This window comes from Mixophyes fleayi, chromosome 6, assembly GCF_038048845.1.
Source record: "Mixophyes fleayi isolate aMixFle1 chromosome 6, aMixFle1.hap1, whole genome shotgun sequence".
NCBI lineage: Eukaryota > Metazoa > Chordata > Amphibia > Anura > Limnodynastidae > Mixophyes > Mixophyes fleayi.
In genome coordinates, this window is record NC_134407.1 from 4749615 (window position 1) to 4771854 (window position 22240).

General features: G+C 40.7%; 1 protein-coding gene across 1 annotated transcript in view; it reads left to right on the plus strand.

Moving 5' to 3' along the window:
* The window catches only part of NRAP (nebulin related anchoring protein), a 74301-nt gene that overhangs the window by 14863 nt on the left and 37198 nt on the right, over positions 1-22240 (plus strand). Inside the window, exons 7-23 of the mRNA XM_075215657.1 lie at positions 212-310; positions 393-500; positions 1097-1183; positions 4938-5042; positions 6631-6747; positions 7585-7689; positions 11362-11469; positions 11836-11943; positions 13807-13905; positions 15408-15512; positions 15640-15747; positions 16043-16144; positions 16234-16431; positions 16751-16855; positions 17467-17565; positions 20816-20920; positions 21828-21935. Coding sequence (XP_075071758.1) covers positions 212-310; positions 393-500; positions 1097-1183; positions 4938-5042; positions 6631-6747; positions 7585-7689; positions 11362-11469; positions 11836-11943; positions 13807-13905; positions 15408-15512; positions 15640-15747; positions 16043-16144; positions 16234-16431; positions 16751-16855; positions 17467-17565; positions 20816-20920; positions 21828-21935 — 1866 coding nt within the window. The remainder of the gene's footprint in view (positions 1-211; positions 311-392; positions 501-1096; positions 1184-4937; positions 5043-6630; positions 6748-7584; positions 7690-11361; positions 11470-11835; positions 11944-13806; positions 13906-15407; positions 15513-15639; positions 15748-16042; positions 16145-16233; positions 16432-16750; positions 16856-17466; positions 17566-20815; positions 20921-21827; positions 21936-22240) is intronic.

A 22240-nucleotide genomic window follows, 5' to 3' on the forward strand; every position in this document is an offset into this window, starting at 1 on the left:
GGATACAGGACAGTCCCTCTAATCAGTGTGTACAGGACAGTCCCTCTAATCACTGTGTACAGGGCAGTCCCTCCAACGACTGGATACAGTACAGTCCCTCTAATCGTGGATTAAGGGCAGTTCCATTATTTCTGGTGTTACAGGACAACACTATGGATATATTGCTCCTGACACCTGTTTGCTTGTCCTACATAAACTGTTCTTGTGACAGGTGGAGTATAAGCGCGGACACGATGAGCGCCTCTCCCAATACACCAGCCTAGCGGACACAAGAGACATTTTACACTGCAAGGCCGGGGGGCTGAGTGATGTGAGTACGGAGAATTGTGACCCCTGGATCCTGTCCTACAATGGCCTCCTCTGACGTCTCTGTTATCTGGCTCTATCTGCAGGTGAAATACACAGATGACTACGAGGAGCAGAGGGGGAAGGGCAGCTTCCCAGCCATGATTACCCCTGGGTACCAAATTGCCAAAAAAGCCAATGAGCTGGCCAGTGACGTGAGTACAATTACCAACTATCAGTCTGTCACGTGTCTCCGGGAAATCACTTCTCATGTCATTAAATTCATACATGCAACACACGTGTCATGTGTTCACACTAAGCCCCCTCTGTACAAGGATCTTATTTAGTTACACAGTTACAGTTATATAATTACACTCTTATATAACTTATATAGTCACAATATTGTATAGTCACGCTGTTATATAGTTACACCCTTATAGAGTTATGCTGTTATATAGTTAGTGAGCACAAGAGACCAGAAAATCAAAGCATAGAGGGATAGGATTATAGACATGAATGAGACTATTGAACACTCTAAATAGAAATTATATTATATTCTGTTTTTATTTATTACTAGCCAAGTATTGAACAGATCCGCTTTGGGCCATTCACCAGCATAAATTCAAACAAATGTTTCACCCCCTTAGGGTAGGACAGCTGCCAACATCCTGGCATCAGAGAGATGAATGCAGCGTGGTCAGATAATATGACCATTCTCCATGTGATCATCAGGATGTCAGATCCCACAGGTCTCACATCGCAGGGAATACTGTGCACATAATGACACTGGTCCCTCTTGTCTTTGTGTCAGGTGAAATATCACCAACGTTATCACAGAGAGGTGAAGGGGAAGACAGATGCGACTTTTACTAGGCAAAGTGCTGAACAGCTGGGCCAGGTATGTGACAACAAGTGTGAGGGGGAGCAGAGCTGTCAATCATGTGATGTATCCACCTGTCATTCATCCCCAGTCTCCAATAATCCCCGGACGTTGCATAAACCAGACACATATTAAAGGCTGACAAAATCTTACATGCCCGCACCCTGGTACATTGTGATATCAAATCATCCACACATTCTGCACCCCATGTTGTCTCTTATCATGTCAGTAACTCCACTTAAATGTATTTTGTTTTTTGTTTTAAATTAAGCAATCCCCTTGTCCCTGAGTAGCCTAACTGCGGGGCTAGTCTGGGTCCTCCACAATTTCTGCTGCACCCCATCTTCTGCAAGTTAATGCTCATTTCTCCAGAGAAGCTTAAATGAGGTGCAGTAATCAGTGCTAGTGTATTGAGAATGCTCTTTGCACGGGCAGTTACGTCATCCAATCACTTGAATTTCTCTTGCTAAACACAGGTGGGATGACATTGATGAAGGTCGTCTACAGGTAGCGGAGTCAGCTATTTTGTGAGCTGAACTTAGAGTCATGAGAATGCAGCTTATCAGATTTACTAGAGACTATTACTGAGATATGAGGACCTATTGGTACCATTGATTCCTAGTGTATTGATTGGCTACATTTGAGCACTCTATACAAATATTATTTACACGAGAACTTGTGGATTTGAAATAAACATATCTATTACATAATATACAACGAAAAAACAAATTGCAACTGCTCTATTGTAAACAAATAAATGTCAACAACATACAAATAATATATAGAGCTGGGTAAAACAAAACTGCAATACGTTTATTGGAAATAAATAAACATCCGTGCTATACAAATACTAAGTACAAAAGCTTAGGCGGGCGTTCCATTAACTAAACATGCTGCAAGTCTACCATGGCCTGATGTTACCGGCTCTGTCTAATACAACTGGACGGCTTTCATAACTCACATAAAAAGACCATAATGCTTTGGGGGATTATTCATTGTCAGAAGTGCACGCTGGTGGAAATGCCTCTGGAGTAAGATAATGATAATCATTGTGCAATTCTCTAAGGTACCTGTATCTCTCAATGCCGCCACCAGGGGGCACCCAAAGCAAATGTTTCACCTTATTACATTAGATGCAGAATTTACTATATTTGTATAAATGGATTCTTGCCATAGATCTGCTTTGAGCTGGTGGAAAACACAGATTATAAACAGACATCTCCCTGACGCTGTGAAATGATTGTATGACAAGTGTTTTATAACATAACTATGGGTTTATTATGTGATTTTTCTAATAGTGGCTTTTATTCATCATCATCATCATCATCATCATCATTTATTTATGTAGCGCCAACATATTCCGTAGTGCTTTACAATTGGGCACAAACATAATAAACTAATAAACAAACTGGGTAAAACAGACAAAGAGGTGAGAGGGCCCTGCTCACAAGCTTACAATCTATGGGACAATGGGAGTTTGATACATGAAGTTAAGTCTACATTTTGCATTTCGGCCCAGCCAGACTGCAAAGGTAAAAGTGACTCATAAGCTAAATGATCCTGTCACACAACAATGTTGGTCAGGGGGTAGTTGTCTTGTGTGAAGTTGTGTAAGAGGCGGTAACAGGGTAATGTAGTGAGGTTAAGAGGGTGGTTGAGGAATATTATAAGCTTCTCTGAAGAGGTGGATTTTCAGAGAACGCTTGAAAGCTTGTAGACTAGAGGAGAGTCTTATTGTGCGAGGGAGATAATTCCATAGAGTGGGTGCAGCCCGAAAAAGTCCTGTAACCGGGAATGGGAGGATGTAATGAGGGTGGATGAGAGACGCAGATCTTTTGCAGAACGGAGTTGCCGAGTTGGGAGATATTTTGAGACAAGAGAGGAGATGTATGTTGGTGCAGCTTTGTTGATGGCCTTGTAGGTTAGTAAAGTATTTTATATTGGATTCGGTAGAAAACAGGCAACCAGTGTAGAGACATACAGAGTGATTCAACAGAGGAATAACGGTTTGCAAGGAAAATGCCTCTGCATGCAAAATAGATTGTAGGGATTTGAGTCTGTTTTGGGGAAGACCAGTAAGGAGGGAATTGCAATAGTCAATGCGGGAGATGATGAGTGCATGAATTAAGGTTTTTGCGGTGTCTTGTGTGAGATATGTGCGTATTCTGGAAATGTTCTTTTGATATATGTACCGTGGTTTAGATATAGAGTCAATGTGGGGAATAAATGATAGTTGAGATTCAAGGAGTACACCTAGGCAGCGAGCTTGTGGGGTGGGATTTATGGTCATGTTGTCAACAGAGATAGAAATGTCAGGTATGCTCTTGTTGGTGGGTGGGAATATTATTAACTCTATTTTAGAAAGATTAAGTTTGAGTTGCGAGAGGATATCCGAGATGTTATTGTAAAACATGATGGAAGCTGGAGTCAGATCAGTGGTAGAAGAGATACTGTTTCCAGTTCCATGTATATCTGCCTGTGTGTGATCTCTACCCCAGTCCCCTCCCCCTCCACTGCTCTGACATCTCAATAATGGTCAGAGATTGTAAAGAACATAGTAAAGTCCTAACAATACGCCCCAAACAACAAAGTATTTCAGACTAAAAACTATTATATACAATCTAAAGCACAAACATTTAAAAAAAGATGATTCTAAGGGGTATATTTACTAAACTGTAGCAACTAATCATATTCTACCTGTCATTTTGTAGAATGTACTAAATAAATGATAACTAGAATCTGATTGGTTGCTATAGGTGACATCTTCACTTTTTCAAACCCGCAGTTTAGTAAAAAAAAACCTAAAACTGATTGTAAGACTATAGCAGTAAGACACGAAACGAACTGTCAGTTCTGCTCTGGTTCTAATGCACCATTTAATTTCTATACCTGAAGCATTGAAACATTATCCCCATTTCATCGTGTTGGATACTTTTATTTCCTTGTGAACCTTTAAAGGGCTGTGAGGCTGCCCCGCCCCCTTCTCAAACTGCATCAATTCCTTTAGAATCAATTTTGAGAGTAAGCTCTCCAGCTGTTGTGGAACTATAAGTCCCAGCTGGCTTGCTGTACTTGTGAGGACTTTTAGTTCCACAACAGTTGGAATGACACAAATTTTCAAACCTGGTTTTTAATATTTTCCATGACATGGAGCTGTTTTCGTATGTGAATTTCGACCCTTGTCAGTAGAAATCCAAAATAACTGCCCCATCATATGGTCTATACTACAGTGGATGTGACAGACCCATAACACCAAGTGTTTTAATTGGCTACAAAGTGACATCTAGCATCAGTATAAACCGGTGACCTGCTCCTGCTGTCTGTAGATACATGAACACATCTCTGAAGATTAGATACAAATTATCAGTTTATAATCTACAAACACCGTAACATACTAACAATAGTGCTGGAAAAACAGTATGTTATGGGGCAAATTCAATTACGATTCCGGTTTGCGGGATCGCGCCGGAATGGGCCGCGAACTTAATTCACTGTGCCGCAATAACATGGGTTTTCGTTCGCATCCCATAGCGTTGCGTACGAAAATCTGCGTTATTGCGGTACCGTAATACCGGCAACAGTGCGCACTTTCCACGGTAACGCGCATTACCGCGGACCGGAATCCTAATTGAATATGCCCCTATATATTTAATTGTGGACTGGAACATTTACCAGCTTCAGATGTTATCGGGGGACAAAGTATCTAGAGCAGTTTGTAGGAGACCCTTGGAGAATTATTTTTAATGGAAATGAAATATGTTTGTCCCGGCAGGAATATGAGGAGGACGAAGAACAATACAGAGGGAAGGGGAGTTTCCCGGCTATGATCACCCCGGCTTATCTCAGCGCCAAAAAAGCCAATGATATAGCCAGCGACGTGAGTATTGTCACCGAGTCCAGCGGTCAGAGGGGGCATCTCTCAGGCCAATGACAGCTCATAATAGATAAATGCCGGAAGGTTACACCGGACTTTCTGGTCTCTTGATCAGACCATCGGACTGCTGGGTCTCTGTCAGATTGGGCCTTACATGTAGACGGATGCAGTCAGACGGGAGACTTCTCAGGGTTCCCCATCAGATATAGGAGTATATATCGGAGCTGGTGTCTTTTTGCTCCCACATACAGGAATTTGCAGCATTAAATGTAAAATGATCACGATGTGGATGAATGATGGATGTATGATGGTTGTATAAGCAATTATGAAGTATGTATGTATATATAGGATGGATGTATGATAGATGTATGGATGAAGGATGGATAAGAATGTATGAAGCATGCATGTATGATGGATGTATAATAGATATATGAATGAAGAATGTATGAAGCATGCATGTATGATGGATGTATAATAGATATATGAATGAAGAATGTATGAAGCATGCATGTATGATGGATGTATGATAGATGTATGGGTGAAGAATGTATGAAGCATGCATAGATGAAGGATGGATAAAAAATGTATGATGGATGTATGATGGATGTATGGATGAAGAATGTATGAAGCATGCATGGATGAAGGATGTATGGTAGATGTATGATGGATGTATAATGGATGTATGATGAGTATATGATGGATGTATGAAGGATGTATGATGGATGTATGATGGATGGATGAAGGATGGATGAAGGATGGATGAAGGATGGATGATAGATGTATGATGGGTATATGATAGAGGTATGAATGATGTATGATGGATGTATGATGGGTGTATGATGGATGTATGAAGGATGTATGAAGGATGTATGATGGATGGATGATGGATGTATGATGGATGGATGAAGGATGGATGAAGGATGGATGATAGATGGATGTATGAAGGATGTATGAAGGATGTATGATAGATATATGATGGATGGATGATAGATGGATGAATGATGGATGATAGATGTATGATGGATGTATGATGGATGTATGATGGGTATATGATAGAGGTATGTATGATGGATGTATGATGGATGTATGAAGGATGTATGATGGATGTGTGATGGATGTATGATGGATGATAGATGTATGATGGATGTATGATGGATGATAGATGTATGATGGATGTATGATGGATGTATGATGGGTGTATGATGGATGTATGAAGGATGTATGATGGATGGATGATGGATGGATGATGGATGGATGATAGATGTATGATGGATGTATGATGGATGGATGATAGATGTATGATGGGTGTTTGATGGATGTATTATGGGTGTATTATGGATGTATGATAGATGTCTGATGGATGGATGATGGATGGATGATGGATGGAGGATGGATGTATAATGGATGTATGATAGATGTCTGATAGATGTATAATGGATGTATGATGGCTGTATGATGGATGGATGAAGGGGGGGGGCACGTCACTCACCCAATAATAGAATTTCTTCATGTATGTAGACATGGGTGCATCATAGAGTATTAAACTTATTGTATTCCTGGTTATCGTCAGAGAATTTTCTTTCTATTTCAGATTAAATATAAGAAAGACCTCTCCAAGATGAGGGGGGCTGCTCATTATCACTCGCTGACCACCGAGGACAACCTGGCTCTGAAACAAGCCCAGAATGTGAACAAGCTGGTCAGTGAGGTGAGACTGCTGGACTAGAGAGTACAGAGAGCCCCCTCCTCATACACCTGACTGATAAGGGGACCCCCGGTGTGTAACATGTATGGGGGGGGGCAGTAAGTCAGCAGGATCTGTAATATGAGCTGTGGGACAAGGGAGGCGGTGGCTTCAGGTCTACATGGGGAACCAGGAGATTGTGTCCATGGAACTTATAGTGTGGATGAGAGAGAGCCCATGGGGGGACTACGAGGTGAGACCCCAGGAACATGGATCAAAGTTACTTATTAACTGGTACCAGCTGGAACTTTTCAATTAATATGTCATACAATCAGCTTCCTATGACTAACACAGTGTTCAAAACGCCGGTCCTCAAGCTCCCTAACAATCCATTTTTCAAGAATATCCATGTTTGAGCAGAGCTGGAGGTAAATCCTGGACAGTGAGAGAGGCTTGTGTGCTGGAGTTGGGAACACATATGTGCAGTGTTCCCGTATACATGCTACATGTAATTTCCATAAAAAGTGCTCATGTTTGTAAGATACCATATTAATTAAAGCTTTTAATGTTTCGTCTTTTGTACCCAGAAGAAAGTTATGGATGACGTTGATGTCTGAGCAGATATCTTGGAGAGGTCCCTGTTTTTGTTTCAATATTTATGACTCCCATAGTTTTGAAATTAAAAACCAGGACACCCTTACATTGGATGGCTCTGGGATACCGGATGGAGTTTATGAGGGGTTACATCCCCCCAGGTTATAAACTCCATCCGGTACTTACTTTTAGTTCTGAAATAAAGTAACACAGTTCTACAAAATAATTGCTACTTGTCCTGTTAATTTGGGTTACTCCTCCTTTCAGGTGGGGTATAAGAAGGACATGGAACACAGCAAAGGACACAGCATTAATTACTGCGAGACTCCCCAGTTCCAGAACGTCAACAAGATGTCCAAATACATGAGTGATGTAAGCACCGCACCCTCCCCCTGAACCCCCCCCCCTGCATAACATCACCCACTAAAGGAAACATAAATGTTTATTTCTGATAATCTCCGGGCCACAGACGTCTGATTTTCACCCTCTAAACATGTGTCCGTCTGGTATAAAATGTCCCATACACAATGCACAGAACGACTTCTGACTTTATCTGCCATTTGCATTCCTTAATTAGCATTACATAATCCCCGGTGAGAATTACAGAATTAAACCCTTTTAATTGACAGCTATAATTCCGCAACTCAAATTTACAGTCAACTATATTTTGTAATTGTTGTTACTACAAAGCTGTAACATTTGTGCTGTTGGATCTTTTGAGAAACAGGAAAAGTCATTTCCTATTTGTGCAGAATTCAGAGTCCTCACATTGCTGACGGGTCTTGTGTGTACGACAAGCAGCATTAAATACATCTGGTCATTGTTATCATGCAGATATATCGTACAGGGCTGGAATTCTGTGACGTCTGAGCTGCCAAGACCATTAATGTTTTATAACAGTTAATTGTGTATTTTCTTTTAATCTGGATTCTGAATAGACCAGAGACTAATTTTATTACAATGAGATTTGTATTACTCCAGGGTGTGGAATTAACAGCTCCCACCTACCAGTGACTGGCCAATTTCTTTAATTTGCAGGACAAACCCTTTTAGTGCCTCCAAAGTAGATCCCAATGAAAAACTTCTCTGACCCCCCAATAATTAATTAAGTCCTCTCTCACACCTTGGTTTAACACCATTGCACCTAAATGATCCACCTAGTGCCCTAAACGTATCTACCCTCTGCTCTCAGGAAACTACAATTGCCTCCTAACAATTTATAATCACGCATTTCATTGAATTTAACGTTACCATTTTTTTCATAAAACACTGGTCAATTTAAAGTTATCTGCGGTTTAAATTAACCATGGGAGTGTCTTTATTACATGTGGAAAATTTGTATGCTTAAAATAATTTTTTACATTAGGCAAAGTACACGTAGAAATGCGTTTCTTCAGAGAAACGCCTCCATTATAAGTTTAGGGTGAGACCCGATAATCGGTCAACTCAGAGCTGGTGATAGACAATCGGATGTTTTTGTTGAGTGAAGATGGATGTACGCCCTTAGGCAAACCAAGGAACACCCATAAAATGCACAGTTTCCACACATTTATATCATTTCAATAATCTCGCCCCACAAAATTAAATCTAATTTATGTAGATATGTAAAACCAGCTCCACCTAGTCAGTACTTAGAAAGTAACGCCCTCAGTCCGCCTCACTCTTCCCAGCGCCCAGTTTAGATGTCTGCCCTTCCGAAATGTCGCCATCTTGCTCCACTAACTGAGTGCTTTGGCAGAAATGTATCAGACATCAACAGAGGATGTGTAATCTACAAACTACCCCCCTTCCCTGTGAGACGATTGGTCCATTTCAATGGCTTGACATCAATAAATGTATCAGCAGCAAAAATGAATGGAGACCTCATTCTAGATATTTCTTCCATTGATATGTATTTATTTTTATATCTGAATATAGTCTTTGGGTCTGAATCATTAAGGAGAGCAAAGCAAAGAAAAGGAGTACGTTTGCTCCCGGACAAACCATGTCACAATGCAAGGGGTGCACATTAGTTTATTATTTAGCACATAAGGAAAATACTTGTTTTTTTTCATGTAGCACAAATACTTGATAGCTTTATTTTTACACTGAAATTTAAAGTTGATCTAGAAGATGTCCTACCCCAACTATAACTCTATCCCCACATCTTACATTTACCTCCCCTCCAATGTAACATGGTTTCACCAAGGTGCAAAGTTACTCATTTTTTTGCTTTACATTCCTTAATGACTCAGGCATTGTGTGTTATTTTTGGTTTAATGGTTACGACAGCAGTGTTGAAATGTGTCTTATGACAAATAAAAAAGGGGATACAATACAATACCACTACAACAAAAGGCATTTTATCTGAATCTCCAATATTTATAAATAACTGATTATTACCTGGTCACACGTACACTTTATATTGCTATAAACAGGCAGATAGTATAATGTCCAAAACTACACATATAGGACCTGGTAAATATGTTCTGTACATCTCCTGATCACAGGAACGTGATACATTGTATCCCTATGTAATACCCAAATTACTATGTATCCCTATATAATACCCAGATTACTATATTTCCCTATATAATACCCAGATTACTATGTACCCCATATAATACCCAGATTACTATGTGTCACTATATAATACCCAGATTACTATGTATCACTATATAATACCCAGATTACTATGTACCCCATATAATACCCAGATTACTATGTATTCCTAAATAATACCCAGATTACTATGTATCCCTATATAATACCCAGATTACTATGTATCCTTATATAATACCCAGATTACTATGTATCCCTATATAATACCCAGATTACTATATTTCCCTATATAATACCCAAATTACTATGTACCCCATATAATACTCAGATTACTATGTGTCACTATATAATACCCAGATTACTATGTATCACTATATAATACCCAGATTACTATGTACCCCATATAATACCCAGATTACTATGTATTCCTAAATAATACCCAGATTACTATGTATCCCTATATAATACCCAGATTACTATGTATCCTTATATAATACCCAGATTACTATGTATCCCTATATAATACCCAGATTACTATATTTCCCTATATAATACCCAGATTACTATGTACCCCATATAATACCCAGATTACTATGTGTCACTATATAATACCCAGATTACTATGTATCACTATATAATACCCAGATTACTATGTACCCCATATAATACCCAGATTACTATGTATCCCTATATAATACCCAGATTACTATATTTCCCTATATAATACCCAGATTACTATGTACCCCATATAATACCCAGATTACTATGTGTCACTATATAATACCCAGATTACTATGTATCACTATATAATACCCAGATTACTATGTATCCCTATATAATACCCAGATTACTATGTACCCCATATAATACCCAGATTACTATGTGTCACTATATAATACCCAGATTACTATGTATCACTATATAATACCCATATTACTATGTATCCCTATATAATACCCAGATTACTATGTATTCCTAAATAATACCCAGATTACTATGTATCCCTATATAATACCCAGATTACTATGTATTCCTAAATAATACCCAGATTACTATGTATTCCTAAATAATACCCAGATTACTATGTATCCCTATATAATACCCAGATTACTATGTATCCCTATATAATACCCAGATTACTATGTATCCCTATATAATACCCAGATTACTATGTATCCCTATATAATACCCAGATTACTATGTATCCCTATATAATACCCAGATTACTATGGCAGAACTATCATTTCCCTACTATCAGCACTAACATTGTACTACTATGTATCATCTTGTTTGTATTTCACCAGCATTTTGGATACAGATGGAGAAGGATTATTTTCAATTAGATGTAGATGTTAACCCTTGAACCATATAACATGTGGGATAGATAACTGCCGCTGCTCCGGCACCTTCTTCACATTGTAACATAATGTTGTACTATTGCTCCTAAATGGTGTGAAGCTTTAAATACAATTATATTTTGGTGTATTCCTTCCCGGCCCGCAGCTGAAATACAAAGAGAAGTACCAGACGCAGGTGAAGGGGCACTACGATGGGGTCGGCATGGACCGGCGCACTTTACACGCCATGAAGGCTGGAAATCTTGCCAGCAATGTGAGTACAGGAGAAACACGTCCGCTGTTATATATTACGAGTCTGGCGCGGTTATATATGAACATCATCAACATTTATTTATATAGCACCAGCATATTCCGTAGCGCTTCATGATACTAGCACACTGTGACTTCCATTTTCATTTAGAGTCAGATTGATGTTTTTCTTCGTGTAAAATACACATTTCCGTACTGTGCCGACGTATCCGGCCATGTATAGTTTATTCCATATAGTTGACTTGCGTATTCTTGAGCCCCTAAGGGTGTAAAGGGTGTGTAGTGTATAATCAGTTTGGTAAAGGAGAAAAGTCTTCCTCCTCTGTATAATGGAACTAACTGTGATAATGAGAATAATCTGTGTCCTCAGGTCACCTACAAATCTGACAAACATGACAACATGGATGGGGAGTATTATTACCCAGCAACCCTTGCTCCTTCTTACCAGACCACAAAGAAGCTGGTTCCATTGAAAGATGTAAGTATCAGGATTAAATACTGACCACATAATATGGACAATAATGTATCCTTTATTTATTTATAAAGTATTAAACCAGGAAGAAATACATTGAGAGTCAGGTCTTGTTTCCACATATGTCCTGAAAGTATCAGGTAGTATTGTGACCTTGTGACATGCAGAAGATATTAACGTTACAATCACAAAGGAGTTAAATATCTAAGAGATCACATGATGGAAATCTTAAAGGGAACTTGTCACTGACACATCGTGGATGCTGCCATTTTGTGGGTTGAACCAATATTGTATCCTTAGAACTAAATAAACAAATTGGCTTCCTGCACTCTGTGTAACTGATGGGTATGTTTTAATTGTCTACATAAATTACAAATATTTGCTTGATAATATCTTTTTTAATTGCTTCGTTTGATTAGCCCTGCGCTTATATAGCCACAACTTTTTTTCAATTTTATCAGCATCAAGCAAAGTTTCAGTTTTTGAATTGTTCTGAAACCAGAATCATAATTTAATCTGAGTGGTTTTCAGGTCTTAACTAGGGTCAAAGTACATTTTGTTATCAATCTTCATGTCTGTGTGTATCCTGTTTTGAAGTGGGTGAGGGTAGAATCATCAGAGTCGTGATGTGAGGAGGGGAATGGAGGCAGCAGGAAGTCACAGACTGAGAGTTATATCGTGGAAGGAGCAGGGTCCCCCAGCAGCACAGAGTATATCAGGAGATGAGTGATGTGTTAGTGAGGACAGGGCTGCATGTGACAGGTGCAGTGACATGATGTGAGGAGGGGAATGGAGGCATCAGGAAGTCACAGACTGAGAGTTATATAGTGGAAGGAGCAGGGTCCCCAGTAGCACAGAGTATATAAGGAGATGAGTGATGTGTTAGTGAGGACAGGGCTGTATGTGACAAGGGCAATGACATGATGTGAGTAGAGGAATGGAGGCAGCATGAAGCCACAGACTGAGAGTTATATCGTGGAAGGAGCAGGGTCCCCCAGCAGCACAGAGTATATCAGGAGATGAGTGATGTGTTAGTGAGGACAGGGCTGCATGTGACAGGTGCAGTGACATGATGTGAGGAGGGGAATGGAGGCAGCAGGAAGTCACAGACTGAGAGTTATATAGTGGAAGGAGCAGGGTCCCCAGTAGCACAGAGTATATCAGGAGACGAGTGATGTGTCAGTGAGGACAGGGCTGCATGTGACAGAGGCAGTGACATGATGTGAAGAGGGGAATGGAGGCAGCTGGAAGTCACAGACTGAGAGTTATATAGTGGAAGGAGCAGGGTCCCCAGCAGCACAGAGTATATAAGGAGATGAGTGATGTGTTAGTGAGGACAGGGCTGTATGTGACAAGGGCAGTGACATGATGTGAGCAGAGGAATGGAGGCAGCAGGAAGCCACAGACTGAGAGTAATATAGTGAAAGGTGCAGGGCTCCCAGCAGTACAGAGTAGATATCTCATGCTCATAAGCACCTCTGTATGAAATTAATGTATGCATCCACCTTGCTCTAAGCAGTATATAATTAGTTATTTTTAAACACTCCAGTTTGCCGGCAGAGCATGCTGGTAATTATAGTTCTATTAGCCACAGTGCCATTGACTGCCTAATAGTGAGGCTTTTCTAGTGTGAAGCTGATAACCTTCTACAGAAAGACCCCAGAAAGCAGCTGAATTCATTAACAGTTGCCTTTAAATAACAGTCAGATAGTAATAGGGTAACAGTATAAGCTGAGCTCACAGATGAATTTGAATACTTTGAGAGCTCCAACCGCAAATTTACATTTTAATTAGATTAGAATGTGCAAAAGATGCAATTTAATTTCTCTTTAGTATAAATCCATGTTCCACTGATTATTTCCCCTGCAGGTAAACTACCGCCAGAGTATTGACAAGTTGAAATACAGCTCAGTAACCGATACTCCGGAGATCGTACAGGCGAAGGTTAATGCCCAGCAGCTGAGCGATGTAAGTTGGAGCCACGTTGTGTTGTCGGCTGATAACCAGGGTCTCTGCTGTCTGCAAATCCCCTCGTTCTGTGCGCGTTACTGATAACGCCGCCTCTCTGGAAGCAAATCACAGTTGTGTTTAATTGTAACATAATGTACACAAACTGGAGCCTAACACAGATGCTCAATAAGGCAGATTCTTTCTTTATACACGTTAGACAAGAGCTTCTACACAGTCTATTAGTACATTGTCTCCTTGTCATGGATAATAGCAATTTAAGGGCCACTGAAGTGTACCTAATAGTGAGAACCACATATACCAGACATAATTGCATATTAGCCCTCTGCTCAATATATGACGCCACTCGGTGTTCATTCTGTATTTCTGTATCATTCCGGAACTGGCCACGCCCCCAATAATACCATACCACACCCCGATGATGTCATTCATATCCCTGTTTATTAAGCCACACCCCCAGTCTTTGTATTGTGATAGGATTACCACACTTGAATTAGATGGGAAAAGTCTGGGAGCAAATAAAGGGATCCTAGGGGTAAGCGCAAACAATGGAACTGTACCAAATCCTGCAACCATACTGACTAGCACCATCGTAGATCATACTTGCCTACTTTCTGCAAGTGTAGTCTGGGAGAGGGGCATGACTAGACGGCGAGCGGGGCCAAAATGATATGATTCACTGCAAATCGCGTAATTTAGGCTAGGTAGTTGCGGGATGCGGGAGACTTGCCTGCTATCCCAGGAGTCCGTGAGACCGACCCGAATTTCGGGAGTCTCCTGGACATTCCGGGAGAGTTGGCAAGTATGTCGTAGATATTAGGTCAAGTCATATAAGATTTTTTTTATACAGTCATCTCTTCATACTTACATCACACAAATACAAAGGAGTTTTTAAAATATATAAATATATATATAGGGTTATAGTCCCTTTAAGAGTAAACATGTTTCTATACATAATATTAGTATAATGGAGAGTCTAACTTCTCACCTTAGACTCCATAACATTTAGCGCTAACAGTGAGATAATTATATAGTTAATCCCAGGCTTATCTCTATGGAACATGCAAAGGCTCATATTATACAGGATCTATAAATAGTAAAAAAAAATAATGACAAAAGCATCCGTTTAAAACTATAATGACACGGTTTATTGGAATAGCTGAAAAATCATATATACACGCAGAAATGTAATAATACATAGTTAAAGAAGGCCATGTTGCCATATATTTATATAATTGGCTAAAAAAAACAGTATTTCCTATAAAATCACTCCGCAGGTTTGAATATGATGAATGTAAAATTATTGGATAAATTAATGAAAATCATGATCAAAATACACAGAAATGTGTATAGAAATAAAGTACAAATGGCAGATTCCATAGCTACATATCACCAAGGTTATATAATAATAATGTCTACATGTATTAATGTTGCTTGTGTCTTATATTAATAATAATGTTATTAACATGTCGTTATATGATCTATCTCCTTTGTTTTCTCAGTTGAATTACAGAGCGGATTACGAGAAATCTAAGACTCATTATACGCTGACTCAGGATGTCCCAGAGATGGTGAAAGCGAAATCAAACGCAGAGCTCTATAGTGAGGTGAACAGCTAGTACCCGGCCGAGCAGATGGGAATGATTACACAGTCCCTGTACAGTGCTGCATAATATGTTGGTGCTATATAAATAATAATAAATAATAGTGATGATTTATCTGTTTTATTTGTAGAACAAGTATAAGGAAGATTGGACCAAGAGCAAAGGTCAAGGCTTTGAGATGAATCTGGATTCCATGTCCATCATTTCTGCTAAAGCCTCAGGAGACATCGCGAGTGATGTAAGTGAAGAACTCGTCACTGTTCCGTCGCTGGTCATGTGACTGGCGGAACTTCTGTTCTATTGCTCCAACAAATTTAGACAAAATGTTAATCTGCCAATATATGTTGCATTATGTCAAATTATTTGGGGCCTTCAACACATTTGGGCCTAAAGCTATTTCCTCAAATAGTTTTTTTCTTATTTTTTTTTGTTTATTTTTGTTTCCATTGCCTCAAATGTCCTTGAGTCGGCCATGATGACCTCTATCCCGTTCCCTTCCTATGTCCTGACTAATCTTTATTCTCTATCACCAGATCAAGTACAGAGAGGAATATGAAAAGAGCAAAGGTAAAGCAGCAGCGACAAGCGACTCCCGACTCCTGCACTCTCTGCAAGTGGGAAAGCTGAACAGTGAGGTAATGGACCATCCGTAGAGTACCACTGAAACATACCAGGTATGGGGCCCAGGGCTATGGTAAAACACACAATTCTAATGACGTTCTAGATCTCCTACAAGAAAGGATTCGAAGAGAGTAAGACACAGTTCCACCTGCCGATGGATATGGTGAACCTCACACACGCCAAGAAAGCCCAAGCGTTGGCCAGCGACCTGGATTACCGTAAAAAACTCCATGAATACACCATGCTGCCCGAGGACATGAAGGTGAAATGGGCCAAAAAAGCCTATGACCTTCAGAGTGAGGTGAGACATTAGACCATTTAAAGTCAACTTCATGGTGTACAACCATCAGTAAGTCCCTGACAGCTGAATTTAGGTCATACAACGGCGTCTTCAGTTGTCGATGGAAGTAGCAGTACCATCAGGATCCTACTCATTTCAAACTAAACTTTTCACAGAACGTATGACTTGAAGTTAGATTTGTAGTGCAGCCACATCTATGGAGAGCCCCAATTCATGCTGGTCATCTACTAGAACGGAGAAGGGCAGATTTTAAGTTATTTTTATGTCTAACAAAAATTGTCCATTAGTCAATTTCAACTCCTAAATTATTCCATTCCAGCGTCAGTACAAATCAGACCTGGTGTGGATGAAGGGAGTCGGGTGGATCGCAGAAGGAAGCCTGAATGTAGAACAAGCTAAAAAAGCCGGAGATCTATTTAGTGAGGTGAGCGAAACTCGTTCATCCGTGAGACACCCGAGGGCTGAGCCTATTTAGTGGTAAAACAGGTCTCCATTAAATCATATAGATTTTGAAGTAGAAAAATGACAAATCTTAATTTCTTCTTTATGATTCAGTGGAATGATATATAAATACGTCTGCAAGTACTCTGTATATGAACTATTAAACTGCCATTAAAGTTACATTACATACAGTGGAATCTATCTATCTTACAGGGAGAAATATTAATTTTAGTATATTTTCACAATATTTTATGCTAAGATAAACTAAACACATAGCGACACAAAGAAACACCTCTTTATATTATATTTGTAAATACTAGTGATGTCTGCCATGCTGCTTGCTCTGCTAAGATACAATTAAACATTGTTCATATAACAAAGCTGCCTCCGGTGGCTGAATTGTCCTGTAGGATGAAAGATGAGTTTCTAGACATTACAGATCATTGGATTATTCTTTTACTGGTGCCGGCGGTGGGATCATATAAGACTATGTAAATTTTGTTGGTAGACACCCTGAGAGCAATTTTTGACATTCTCTCGGAGAATGGATGAAATAAATTGGATGAAAAAGTTTTCATTTCTCTGTCATTTCAGAAAAAGTATCGTCAGAAAGCGGATACACTGAAGTTCACCAGCGTGGCTGACAGTAAACAGATTCAGCATGACAAGAAGAGTCAGGAGCTGCAGAGTGATGTGAGTACCCTCTAATTATGGAGGGATGGATGGGAACAGGTGCGGGGCTCAGTGTAACAGGAGAACGGGGATCTTTAAATAGATCCGACCTTGTGTTTACTCTACGCTCTATCTGCCTTTACTGGAGCGCTCCATACAAAAAAAAAAATTCCCTCTTAATTCTCTACCCCCTAAGTAGTCCCCTCGGTTTGTAAGATACTCACCTTAGCTGGATTTGTTTAGCTCGTCCGGTCTGGTCATCTAGAGGTGGAAGTATATATATACGAACACAGAACGCAGACAAGAAAAAAAGCCACATAAAAAGTGTATTGACGTCCACAGTCTCTGATCGACACATTTCAAGTTGCATCCAACTCAAAAACAGTAGCATTTGCAGCAGGCGAAGGTTAAGCACAGCAGTGTGCACTTACACCCCACATATCGTAGAAGTGTCTCGACAATATTAGTAGTAAACCGCATATTTATACACAATGTAATAATGTAATGAGGTGACGTATACACAAGAGAGGAGATTGTCTACACAGTTAATAATAAATGGAAAAGTTGCATTTCAAACACAAGCACAATATATAAATAGAAATTAAATAAAATACAAACAGCTGTTGTTATCTCACTTAAAATGAAAAGGGATCTTCTTTCCTGTGGTAGTCCGAATAGAAATGTTAATTAAGTAATGTGAATAGACGACCGTGACTTCATATAATATAGCTGTGATGCTAATGATTTACCTACTGTCAGCTGGAGGGGTCAACATGCAGTCGGCCAATCAGAAATGACTAGATACACAGTCACCATCATTATTGTGTATCGTTACACCGGCCCTCCAGCACCCACCAAAGATACCGAAGGCGTCTCTGCGGATCTACTTGTGTTACAGTTATGTGACCACCCTATTACTGTAATTAGCCTTAACCACCCCTGCCCACCCCCGTTACGGCTCTGTAAGGCTGGGTACAGACCTCAGCAAATATCCTGCAGATCATATGATAAACCACTGTTTGGTCAGATATTGCATTGGTGTGTACGCTTCCACAATTATGTTTTATCGTCCGAGAACACATCGCATTGTTTGATTTGGTTTTATAAACTTCCTAAAAATCTCCAACAACGATGGAACGATGTCGGGTAAATGTGGCAGTGTGCACGCACTCACCACCAGCAGTGTAGGCAGATATCTGTACATTGCACAGAGTCAGGATCTTATCAGCCGATGGTTATGAGAGATGAAGATCACAGATCTGAAGGTAAATCGTGTAGGTGTGTACAGTCGTTGGTGAAATCACATCTGATGTAAGATTGAATAGATGTGTACCCAGCTTTAGTGTGAGGAAACAGGAGTCAACGATATGCACAAAATCTATATACGAACACAGGTGTATTCATTTTTGGTGCACATGAACAGTATGAAAATGTGTATTTTGCATCAACATTTTTTCTTAGGTCCAATTGCAAATAAGCCCCAAAATCTGCAATGGGGACGTTTATAACACTTATCCAAAAATTCAGTAGAAAGAGAAAAAAAGTATAAAAAAAATATGAAATGTATGAAATATATTTACAATCTGTACCATTAATACAGTTTGACAATAAAAAGCTTAAATCAAATGTTCCCATTGCAACTGAGCTGTGTTATCCTTGTGTTGTTGTTGTGATGAGCCTCCAGTAATCCCAAAGCCATGAAAAGGCCGGGAATCCTTCAAGTGTATATATTACTTAGTAGACGCGGTTCTCCTACTGATAGTCTGAAGCAGGGACTACATGAGTGTGTGATTGTATTGTATTCTGCTTCACCTGCAGTCGGCTCCCCCTTGTGGCTATCCTTGGTCTCTGCTTCATCTGCAGTCAGCTCCCCCTTGTGGCTATCCTTGGTCCCTGCTTCATCTGCATTCGGCTCCCCCTAGTGGCTATCCTTGGTCCCTGCTTCACCTGCAGTCGGCTCCCCCTTGTGGCTATCCTTGGACCCTGCTTCACCTGCATTCGGCTCCCCCTTGTGGCTATCCTTGGTCTCTGCTTCACCTGCAGTCGGCTCCCACTTGTGGCTATCCTTGGTCCCTGCTTCACCTGCAGTTGGCTCCCCCTTGTGGCTATCCTTGGTCTCTGCTTCACCTGCAGTCGGCTCCCCCTTGTGGCTATCCTTGGTCCCTGCTTCACCTGCAGTTGGCTCCCCCTTGTGGCTATCCTTGGTCTCTGCTTCACCTGCAGTCGGCTCCCCCTTGTTGATATCCTTGGTCCCTGCTTCATCTGCATTCGGCTCCCCCTTGTGGCTATCCTTGGTCTCTGCTTCACCTGCAGTCGGCTCCCACTTGTGGCTATCCTTGGTCCCTGCTTCACCTGCAGTTGGCTCCCCCTTGTGGCTATCCTTGGTCTCTGCTTCACCTGCAGTCGGCTCCCCCTTGTGGCTATCCTTGGTCTCTGCTTCACCTGCAGTCGACTCCCCCTTGTGGATATTCTTGGTCCCTGCTTCACCTGCATTCGGCTCCCCCTTGTGGCTATCCTTGGTCTCTGCTTCACCTGCAGTCGGCTCCCCCTTGTGGCTATCCTTGGTCTCTGCTTCACCTGCATTCGGCTCCCCCTTGTGGCTATCCTTGGTCTCTGCTTCACCTGCAGTTGGCTCCCCCTTGTGGCTATCCTTGGTCCCTGCTTCACCTGCAGTCAGCTCCCCCTTGTGGCTATCCTTTGTCCCTGCTTCACCTGCAGTCGGCTCACCCTTGTCCCTATCCTTGGTCTCTGCTTCACCTGCAGTCGGCTCCCCCTTGTGGCTATCCTTGGTCCCTGCTTCACCTGCAGTCGGCTCCCCCTTGTGGCTATCCTTGGTCCCTGCTTCACCTGCAGTCGGCTCCCACTTGTGGCTATCCTTGGTCTCTGCTTCACCTGCAGTCAGCTCCCCCTTGTGGCTATCCTTGGTCCCTTCACCTGCAGTCAGCTCCCCCTTGTGGCTATCCTTGGTCCCTGTCCTGTCTACAACATTCTTCACATTCACTGTTTATGAATCTTTGTGACTCAATAAACAATAAGCAGGCACATGGTTGCAACTCTGATATGCAAAACAAATTGTGTGTTTTAGACAAACATGACACATTTATAGAAGTGCTGTAATATATCACTTAGTGGAGCGCAAGTCATTCTATGAGTGTATTTTGACTTTTGCATTATTGCTTTGTAATTGTTTGGACTGTAACATAGAGCACACAAATTTAGGATTGTGACACCCCCAAAAGGATAACCACAATTCCTGGTGTCTTATTTACAGATTGCATATAGATCCGGTACAGAGGATCTCCTCCATCACTACACAATGCACAATGACGAACCTGTCTTCCAACAAGCCAGGATCAACGCCGCCAACCTGAGCGAGGTGAGGATCCTCCGTATTACTTGAAGTACCAGACAGTGCAGCAGAGTAGCACCATTTATCTGATACATGTAACGGATCATAATTTATACAAATGTCTTTTTTTTTAAATGGAATGTGATAGAAAATTGCCAAGTGTTTCATTACTTACATAGTCTGAATAATACTTTTAATGGTCTAATTTGTATTAGTTTATGCTACAAATGTCCAAAGAAAAATATTCTAAAACGTAATCAAACATCAAATTCACAACCATTCTACCTGATATACGTTACATTGTATTCACTAATGTCTAAAAAAGATATTGTGTCACAGACTAACCCTCTAAACAACAGTGACACCTGCTGGTTATAAAACAGAATGACTGATGCATCATCGGTATAAAAATATATCATGTAAAATTGTATTTTGGTAAAGTAAGATGCAAAACCACATTGTGCCAACATGGGGCAAAATTTAAATTGTGTGGACAGATTTAGGGATAGCAGAGGTCGCATCCTAGGTATTGTAATGTGAAAATAAAGATGCTCAGTGTTGTGAGCTACATGTAGAGCAGCCAGTATTTCCCTGCATGCAAACTAATAGCATTTGCATCTCCGCATCACAACGTGGTTTGTCCAGGTGCAAATTTGCCCCGTCTAGCTGGATGGCCCCTAACGCTGAATGATGCCCTTTGTGATTACGGGTTTACCCCAGTAAGCTCAGGTCATGTTATGGGGAGGAACAGTAAGTAATAACCAGATGTAGTAGGCAGAAGGCCGAACGGGTGAAATGCGTTGGATCAACAAAGTAGTTTTGTTCTGGGTATAGTGGGACATTTAATCTTGTTGGTAAACAGCTGATATATGCACAATAACCCCCCTCACATACTATTTGTCTGCTTATTCTTTCTATAAATCACCCTGAGCAGAAACTGTACAAGAGCAGCTGGGAAAAGCAGAAGGAGAAAGGATTTGAGCTGCGTTTGGATTCCTTGGCCATTCTCACAGCCAAAGCGAAGCGTGACCTGGCCAGTGATGTGAGTACGGAACCCGAGCCCTCCCTGGAACTAGAACTGGTTTAAAAACATTTGTACCGATAGCTGCCCCTCCATACAACACCCCCTCGCTCATACTGATTCCACCTGCTGGGGCTCTGCACCAGTGATCAGTGTATACAGCAGGTGCTGGGACCAGAGAGCTCTGTGTTTGAACATTGTGTTTCATTTAAGATGATGATACAGTTATCATTAGATTTACTGCTGTGTTTCCCTTTCAGTATAGTGACGTCTGTGTATGCAGAGAATCCATTTAATAGACATCAGTAACAATAAAATAAAACCCT